The sequence below is a fragment of the Portunus trituberculatus genome, chromosome 23, assembly GCF_017591435.1.
Source record: "Portunus trituberculatus isolate SZX2019 chromosome 23, ASM1759143v1, whole genome shotgun sequence".
Classification (NCBI taxonomy): Eukaryota; Metazoa; Arthropoda; class Malacostraca; order Decapoda; family Portunidae; genus Portunus; species Portunus trituberculatus.
The window spans coordinates 1,388,016-1,397,500 of record NC_059277.1 but is presented as its reverse complement, the minus strand read 5'-3'; the positions used below and the strand labels follow the sequence as shown (position 1 = coordinate 1,397,500).

General features: G+C 50.1%; 1 protein-coding gene across 2 annotated transcripts in view; it reads right to left on the bottom strand.

Annotated features, from left to right (window-relative positions):
- LOC123507880 (furin-like protease kpc-1) overlaps window positions 1-6,804 on the bottom strand; it is a 7,130-nt gene extending 326 nt beyond the window's left edge. The window contains exons 1-3 of one of the 2 annotated variants that reach the window (XM_045261161.1): window positions 3,210-6,804; window positions 1,989-2,165; window positions 1-1,288 (exon numbers count right to left, since the gene is read on the bottom strand). The exon at window positions 1-1,288 is cut by the window's left edge and continues 326 nt beyond it. In XM_045261161.1, coding sequence (XP_045117096.1) covers window positions 723-1,288; window positions 1,989-2,165; window positions 3,210-6,180 — 3,714 coding nt within the window. In that variant the 5' untranslated portion in view covers window positions 6,181-6,804 and the 3' untranslated portion in view covers window positions 1-722. Of the gene's footprint in view, window positions 1,289-1,988; window positions 2,166-3,195 lie in introns of those variants that run through there. The other variant, XM_045261162.1, reaches the window with a different exon arrangement.
- Between the last annotated feature and the right edge of the window lie 2,681 nt (window positions 6,805-9,485).

Here is a 9,485-nt window from a genome sequence, read left to right as displayed (position 1 = left end):
TGTCTGTGTGTGTGTGTGTGTGTGTGTGTGTGTGTGTGTGGCTGGTTGGGTGGGTGGGTAGGTGTCTAGACTGCTGCGTATGTTTGGGTGAGCTGTTTGGGTTTTTTAAATAGTTTTTTTTTAAATTGCCAGTTATAGAATTGTAAGGCTTTGTGTTGCTGGTTCAATCAATCATTTACTCCTACTTCTAGTGTGTTGTTTCTCATATAGTCACAAAACATCTGTCCAAGCACCACTATTTGTTGGCGTCAGCTGATATATGATAAGCTTTGTGGCTGTCATCCAGTTGAGGCGATAATGTTGTACAAGCGTCTCCTCGTTACCGTCACTGAGGCATTCCTCACAGCGCTGACAGACAACCTAACACAGACAACATAAGAATAGACAATAACTTTGCAAAGGCCATATTTAGAAGAAGAGAATATAATAGGACAATCACTTTTTGATGATCTAAGGATACAGGATGAGAAAGAAACAGTGTATGATATGTGGAAGAGAGAAAATCAGCGGAAGGACTTAATGGACAGAGAAGGATAAAAAGACAAGAAATAACATCAGGGAAGCACCGATACACAGACCAAGCTTCCCGACCCACACCTGACCTGACCTGACACCGACGACCACCGAACTGTTTAGCAGGACACGTTCGTCAAATCATCGCGTCGCTCACAGAAACAAGCCGTGTCTCCTCGTGCCTGAGCGAGTGTGTGGCGGAGACAGACTCAGGAAGGATCGCGCTCCTCAGCTGGTGACTCCCCTGGCTGATACTGGCAAAGCGCCCGCAGCCGAATCCCCGCCCAGCATGAAGACAGGAAGTGGCGGAGTCTGGCCCGGAGACAGGTGGCTTTGAATCGGGTTTTGGCACTGTTGGAAGGAGCGTCGGCAGCCAGCTCCTCTTGGTCTGAGCCTCGATTTGCCGGGACTAGGGTTCTGTTCTTCCGGTTCTGGTTGACTCTGCGCGATGCCACTTCGTCTTTTCTTCTGCCCGTTGCTTCTCTTCTTGTCACTTCGGGACTCCTAGCTCGACCACTGCGAGTCCCCGGTGCAGAACCTTGGCGAACCTCTGGCACGGGAGTTATTCCAGCTTTGCTCTCATCCACAAAGCTTTGGAACAGCCACGGGCGCTGCTTGGAGTCTCTGGAGGCGTGTGGAGGAATACTACCTTCCCGCTGAGATGAGCCGGGCATTCCTTGCGGCCTCGTAGTGGGAACATGGCTCGGTGTTTCCTGCCGAAAACTAGACTTTTTCTTGAATTGACGGAACATGGACTGCTCGCCGCGTTGAGGACCTGAGGGACGAGGCTGGTTAGGGCGATGGAGGGACTGTACATAATAAATCACCTATCTATAATGCCTGTATTTTGTTAGGAACTGTTTTCATAGACCACAGAAGTGCTGAGTCAGATTTTCATAGACATTTTTTCTATTGATGATTTGGAATTCTTGTTCAACTATCCCTAGAATTATGAAAACTCTGAGGAAATCCCACTCTATCCACCAGCACAACCTGTCATTACTAATCCTAATAAAATGTTGAAACCCTTTACCAATGCAGAGTTAAATGTTTGGTTTAGATATTCAGTGGAATTGAGCATTAAGTTAAGCTTCATATCAGCGCTTTTGTGGTTAAAGAGGAAGTAAAAACATAATTCCCTCGTCCACGTATTTAAATGTGTAAATGAGATTCCGTCAGACAGTTTCTCATTTGTATTGCAATTATGTAGCTCAGCTTATCACAACCTGTGCTGGTGTGCTGCTCCGTGTTCGTCCTGTGTGTTCCTTTGTGTTCCTTTGTTTGTAGCAGACGAGGAAAGAACAACAGAACAGATGAGAGAGAGAGAGAGAGAGAGAGAGAGACGAAGCTATTTGTTCTTCTATGTCTTCCTTTGGTGTTTCTTTGTGATAATAGAAGAAAAGAGCAGAAAAACAGATTGCTGTGAGAGAGAGAGAGAGAGAGAGAGAGAGAGAGAGAGAGAGACATTGACTCACCTTCAGAGCCCCGTGCATGAGCGAACATTCTGTGGTGTCTCGGTCGCAGCTCCTTGGGTCCGCCACTTGGGGTAGGGTACCACAGGGGGCCTCCAGGGGTGACAGACGCGCCGTTCACCCACCGCCACTCTCCGCTGCGCCGCCCACCACCCACCCAGAAGGACGAGTTTGCCAGGCCTGGGGAAGGTTGTCATCAGTGTGTGTGTATGTGTGTGTGTGTGTGTGTGTGTGTGTGTGTGTGTGTGTGTGTGTGTGTGTGTGTGTCTCAAGGTCTTTGATTATATAGCAATTATGGAAAGCACTTTTTTTCGATCAAGCATCAGGAAAAAAGCACTTTCTTACTAATGTATTCTTTTTCCTTCTGTTTTCTTTACATTTAACTGTGTGTAGATTATGCTTTTATGTCTCTTTAGTATGTTTATGCAACTCTCTCTCTCTCTCTCTCTCTCTCTCTCTCTCTCTCTCTCTCTCTCTCTCTCTCTCTCTCTCTCTCTCTCTCTCTCTCTCTCTCTCTCTCTCTCTCTCTCTCTCAAAAGGACGTAATTTAAATAAGTTTGCACGAGTGTTTGTGTGCACTGAGATCAAGAGAGAGATACACAGCTCCTTGAGAGATCAGAGTAATAGAGCTATCGTTCTCGCTCTAATCTCCACCTTCACCACCATTCCCCACCTCCTCCTTCTCCTCCTCCTCCTCCTCCTTCTCCACCTCCCTGCACACTCACAGCCTCCCACCATCATCATCACTCTCGCCTTTCTTTCCTTCTCTGTGTTCCCTCCATCTATTTCCAACGCGTAATTTGCATGGTCTCCTATTTCAACCGAGTCAGGATACAGGGAAGGAATAAGCAGCGGTGGGATGAGGTGAGGGAATGAATGGTAGCGAGGGCGAGAGGGAAGGAAGGAAGGGAAGAACGTACATGCTGGAAGGAGAGAAATTAGTAAAGTGACAGTGATGGAATTGACTTTGACCCAGAGAGTTGATGGTGCACGAAATGACGGAAGTTGAGGTATGAGAGAGAGAGAGAGAGAGAGAGAGAGAGAGAGAGAGAGAGAGAGAGAGAGAGAGAGAGAGAGAGAGAGAGAGAGAGAGAGAGAGAGATGCTTAACCTAGTTTCACGAAAGCTTATCACAAACATCTCCAAGAAGTAAATTAAGGACACATGGAATCAGTTTATCGTCTGCATTCATCCCGCGCCTCCAAGCTCACCCTCCAACCTTAACCTTGAGAGTGGAAGAGCCGCATGAGGGCCAGCAGCAGGGCAGCGTTCTCCACCACCAGCAGGTCACCATTGAACCTCTGGCACTGTGCCCTCGCCTTCTGCCACGACCTGGGTTCCCCTGGAGCCACCAGCACACAGTGGCCCTGCACCACCTCGTACGGCGCGGGACAGCTTGTGTTGTCCTCCTCCTCCGTCATAACTATAGTCTCGTTCTGATTCTCCTCAGAGGAACTTTGACTGCACGATGGAACTTCTGTGGGAGGAGGCTCAGGGTACGCAGTGAGGGCGTAGTGAGCAATGAGGGTGGCGGGGCCCCGCGCAGGCAGCAGCGTCACCACCGTGGTGTGGGCGTAGTGCAACCTGGCTGACTTTACTTGGCACCGGTACACGCCATAGTCGTCCTCCGTCACGCCCCTGATGGTCATCTCCTGCTCACCCACCACCACCCGCCTGCTGGGTCGCAGCCGCCGTCCCTGAAATACCCAAGTGGGCCTCAGGATGGGGACGAGGCCTGGGCAGGGCAGCACCACCGTCCCTCCACGCACTGAGACCCGCGTCACCTCGGTCACCTCGGGCACGCTGTCCTGGTGGCCCCGCACCTCAGTGATCCTGATCAGGTTCTGATCGCGGTGCCTCACGTGGCAAGTAAAGTTACCGTCGGGAGTTTCCACCTCGCGCACCACCAGCATACTCGGGTAGCGAGCCGCCAGGGCGTCCCGGCCGTTCAAGCGACGCACAACTTTGTCCACTGGAGTGCCGTCACTTTTCTGCCACATGACGCTGTTGAAAACTGAGGGAACAGCAACGCGCACGAAGCAGAATAGATAAGAAAGTATTTTCCCTCCTGACAGAGCACGGGAGTTCCAGTACTGAGCCTCGACTGTCACCTCCTGAGCCTCTTCTGTCGGGTTTTCCAGTTTGATGTCGTCTTCTAGCTGTGCTGTGGTGTCATTACCCTTGTGCTGCAGCGACGCCAGCTGCGAGGCGTTGTAGTAGTAGTGGTGCGGCGTAGCCTGGCCGATGGCCACCTCCGTGCCGTGGATAGTGAGGGTCCAGTTATGAAGTGTGTTTGTAAGGTTGACAAATCGCTTGCCTCCGAAAGGTTCTAGCACGCCGTCACCGTGGTAAATGAAGTGCAGCTTCCAGGTCCCCCGGGGATCCTCGCCCCACATGTGGACAGTCATTAATGGATGGTTGTAGATGCCGTAGGGCGAGAGGTCAAGGGGGCGCTGTGGCAGCAGGGTGGACTTGGTGCCCATCGGAGACTCTAGCACCACTTCCACCTGGCCGCGAGTTCGTGCGCTCACTGACAGGTTTACTTGCACGTGTTCCGCCTGCACCACCTGGCAGCCCCGCACGCTGAGGGGCAGCACCAGATGCTGGCTGGACACCAGCGGCAGGTCGTGGAGAGATGCGTGCAGGCGGCACTGGAAGGCAGGCGGGACAGTCTTCCAGTCGCGGGCCAGGCCCACCATCTTGCCTGCGTCAAGGGAACCAAAGCCAAAGTAATGGGAGAACTTGGCGCCCACGCCGTTAGTGCTCCACTGGGAGGGCACCGGGTTGTGCGGAGCTGCCGCCCGAACCATTAGGTGCTGCATGTCGCGCCACGTGAGCTCCGGGTTCATGTCTATAGCCAGTGCACACACTCCCGCCACCATGGCTGCCGATACTGATGATCCCCGGAAGGACTCTGTACACACGCCTCCCGTGTCGGTGGTCACTATGCCACTCACCTGTTCCTCCTCCTCTTCTTCATCCTCCTCTTCTTCTTCATTCTCCTCCTCTTCTTCATTCTTCTCCTCTTGATCGTTGATCTTGTCCGCGTCGCCGCTGTATGTGGACACAAAGGCTGCCGCGCACGTCTCTGCGTACTCTGGCGGGTGTCCGCCTCGCGTGCTGCCGCTCACCGTCAAGGTGTACATGGAGTTAGAGTAGCCGTCGGCGTTGCAGTCATCGCCAACAAAGCCTCCGTTTCCTGACGCCCAGATGTAGATGGAACCCCTCCCCCCGCGGCCCAGGACGATGCCCTCCGCCAACGCCCGAGCCGCCAGCACCCCGGGCCCCTCCATCACCGTGCCGGTGTCCACGGGGCCCCAGGCAGCCACGTACACGTCCACGTGCTCACGTTCGTAACCGAGAGCCTTCGCTTCGATTGCGTCCCACACCAGGTAACCGAGCATCCTCACGGCACCCACGCCCGACCACGGTGCCACGCCCATGCCGCAAAGGCCGTTGTTGTGTGTGGCGGCAATGATGCCCGCCATCTGGGTGCCGTGCCGCGACCAAGGCACGGGCGTCGGGTCTGGGTCAGCGTCCAGCAGGTCCCAAGAGGCTGCCGGGTCATAGTTGAGCGCCAAGTCCAGGTGGGTGAGCTCCACGCCATCGTCCAGCACCGCCACGCTCACGCCGCCGCCCTTGATTCCCGCCTCCCACAGCCCCGTCACGTTGAGGTGCATCCCACCCCCGGCCTCAAGGTACCACTGCCGCCATCGCAGCGGATCCTTCGACACCAGCAAGTCCCATGGAGACTTGGGACGTTCTTTATTCAGGCCGCCCACGTCCCTCATGAACCGCCCCGAGAACTGCTCCGCCCACACATTGTCGTCACCGCCTCTACCTCTATTCATGTCTTTGGTGTCAGTCCTCACCGGTTCAATTTTCCTGCGAGAACTTCGTCGGCGTCCAACTTGCCTCTCAGACCACACAACGAGGCGGTGCTGCAGCCACTCTTTGCTGGGGCGTCGCAGCACACTGTTGTGACCGCCGCCGCCTTTCATGAGGAAAACATTGCTGAACACTCTCCCTGTCACCACCATCCCCAGGTCCGCCGCCACGCTCCTCGCCACCGCCTCGTTCGTGGACAGCAGCTCAACCGCCCACAGTTCCTCCTCACCCCCTTTCACTGCCGCAACGGCCCGCGCTGCCAAGGTGAGGGCAGCCACCAGGAGACACAACGGGAGGTTCACCATCATTGCACTATCAACTCTACCTTAGCACGTTACTAATACACGCCCAACACTGGCGGGAGGAGGTGCAATGGAGACGATGGCGGTGACACTGTCGCGGCAGCAGGTCACGGGAGCACGGATGGAGTGCCGCTGCCCCGCTGCCCCGCGCCGCCGCCACTGCTGGTTTAATTGTAGTCAAGATACCAAACCGTAATTTATGCTTGTTTTCTGAATGCCCGAAATCCCTCACACACTTCACAGCATGACACACGCGCGGCCTTCTTCATTCACTCGTCTGGACGTAGACTGAGGTGGTGTCACCAAGAGCACCGTGGCGGCAGCGGCAGTAAGTGTCTGCATGACGTGCCGGGCGGCTGGGGCGAGCGGCCTGTCAGCAGGGTTGCCACGTGTGCCGCCTGTCGTGGAGGCACTTCGTTTCCATTAACCCCTTCAGCGCCCCTCGGGAGGAGACGACGGAGAGGGCGACGAAGCTTTGTGTGGCTGCTAAATGTGGCGGCTGTTTACAAAATCTGAACCTCTTGTCTGTATGATAAACTACACCGAGAGGAGAAAGAGATGGAGGAGAAGGAGGAGGAGGAGATGGAGGAGGAGGATGGTAGATACTGAGTGTAAGAGTGTTGTCAAGGCAGCGGGAGACGGGATGGGACTGTGTACATTTGCTTAGCTGTGTATTATCTAAAGTTTCTTGGAACTGAGATGAGGAAGTGGAGGGGATTGCCACCTCCACACGGACTCTGCTCACTGGTTCAAAGGAAAGATGGAAAGAAGCAAACACAGCCGTAGACATGCAGGGCTCATTAAATTTGGTCGCAATTAGACGATTTCTTCCCCACACCAATTAAAATAAACTTGAATGTGATGCTCAAATGTAATCCTTGCCTGGCAGCACACCGATCCCGCCACCAGAGGGCAGGCCGGGCACACATGTTATTGTTATTGTACGAGTATGTGTGTTCCTCTCTCTCTCTCTCTCTCTCTCTCTCTCTCTCTCTCTCTCTCTCTCTCTCTCTCTCTCTCTCTCTCTCTCTCTCTCTCTCTCTCTCTCTCTCTCTCTCTCTCTCTCTCTCTCTCTCTCTCTCTCTCTCTCTCTCTCTCTCTCTCTCTCATTATATTTTCCTCTTACCATTTTTCTTTCTTTTAATCTCCTTGCCTCTCTCTCTCTTTAATCTCCATTTTTCTATTACATTTTTTACTCCATCTTGAATATGTGTCTCTCCTTTCCTCCCATCCTCTTTACCTTAACTACTTTCCTGCACTTCCCCTTTCCTCCCTTCCTCTTCTCATCCTGAGGGCCATTTATCCTTCCTGCCTTCCTCTCCTCTCCTCCATATTGTTCCCTTTCCCCTACCCCCACTCTCTCTCTCTCTCTCTCTCTCTCTCTCCTTACCGTAATACCTTCATAAACTCATTTTGGTATTTCTCGCTAAGTTCTTCCAACCCTTAAAGTCCCCAGGGTAAAATTGTTCGTGACCTGCCACTTGTCCTTCGCCAACACCCAAATGAAAAGGATATTCGCCAGGAGAAAAAAAAATATATACTTCCCTTCCTTCCGCTTTGTCTTTTCGTCACCCTGTTTCTACCTTCGGGTTTCCAGTTTCCAGGAGCTGCCATAGAGAGTGGGAGCTTAGTAGGGTTCCTGTGATGTATTATCGTGTGTTTTTGTTTATTTTTATTTTTTTATTCTGAAGGTGTTGTTTAGAGGGTGAATTCGTGCAGGAGCTTGTTTGTGTTCGTGTCTCACTTCTGCACAACTCCTGGTTTGTTTGTGTGTGTGTGTGTGAGTTTGAGTTTTGTGGTTCATTTTATATTTTGTGATGTGTTCTGTCATTGTGTTAGAACTGTGGTGTGTTGAGATTGTTTTATGTCGCAATAAAGCAGAAATGAAGACAAACGAAGAATTAGACATAAAAGCCGCGAACATAGGATCAAGATATATACTATAGGAAGACACACAAACAGACAAGAGGTAAACTAATAAACAGACAAAAAGGAGTCACTTAAACAAACACTGATTACAAAAAAGGCAGATGTATAAACATAAATAGACATACGAATGAATAAAAGACACTCACAGATAGACAAACAAACCAAAAATCAGGAATTGTAGACAGGCACAAGAAAAAAAAAAAAGCGAAATGAATAAATAAACGAAAAAAAATTGAAAACATACCAATTTCACTTTCACATACAAAAAAAAAAAACAAGGAAAGGAGAAGATGAAAAACCAGCAAAGCACAATATACACCAAACACTCAAGCAGTACTCTTTTCTTCCTCAGCTCTTTCGTGTCGTCCTCCCGTCCTCCTACCTACCGTCCTCTTCCCTGTCGCCTTTCTTCTCGCCGCCTTCCGCCCAATAACGGGAAGACTGCAGACTGCAAACTTAACATGAGTCTGGAGCACCTGGCCTCAATGTATCGATAAAGGCCAGAGGACCGCAAGCAAGCTGAGCCCAGAGTCCAGACGCAGGGGAGGGGATAATATGGTGAGTTGCTCTTGTCTTTTAACCCCTTCAGTGCTATGAGGCGTCTCCATATTGATTCTGCTTACTATTTGGCGATTTTTACAGCTTCAGATACTTATGTGAGGGATGGAATAGTGAAGACTGGTTATTAATCTTCTGACCTCCATACGCCCTTTGTAATGTCAATTAAAACGTCTAATTATGCCCAAAACTTAAGATAAAATTGTGTCTCACTACTGAAGGGGTTAAAGTTGTTGTTTTTTTTTCTATAGTTCTTGTTGTTAGTTTCTTTTATTTTTTCTTTATTTTTTCAGTGTTTTGATTTACTTTTTTTTTTTTTTACAAGGAAGTGGTGTGGTTTATATATTATTTTATTTGTTTGTCTGTTTGCTTGCTTGGTTGTTTTGTTTTTGTATGTTGCTTTTGCTGGCTAATGAATGATCTTTTCCCTGGTTCATTCTTGAATTTTCTTTATCATTATTTTTTCTTATTCTTCCTCTTTTTTTTTTTTTTTTTTTTTTTGTCTATCTATTTTTTTTTTTTTTTTTTTATTGTTCAGTTCGTTGTTAGTCTTGTTTGTTGCTCCTGTTGTCCATTGAAGTGTCTGTCTTGTGGAGATCATTCTATTCATTTATGTTTTCCTGTCTATTGATTATGTCTTTATGTTTGTTAAGTTTATTTTCTTAGTTATTTAGTTAAGATAGCTTGGTTGGTGAATCAATCAGTTGGTTAGTTAGTTGAATAGGTTTTTCTTCTTCAAATATCAATGTAAAATCATAATGGCAGCAGCCCTCTCTCTCTCTCTCTCTCTCTCTCTCTCTCTCTCTCTCTCTCTCTCTCTCTCT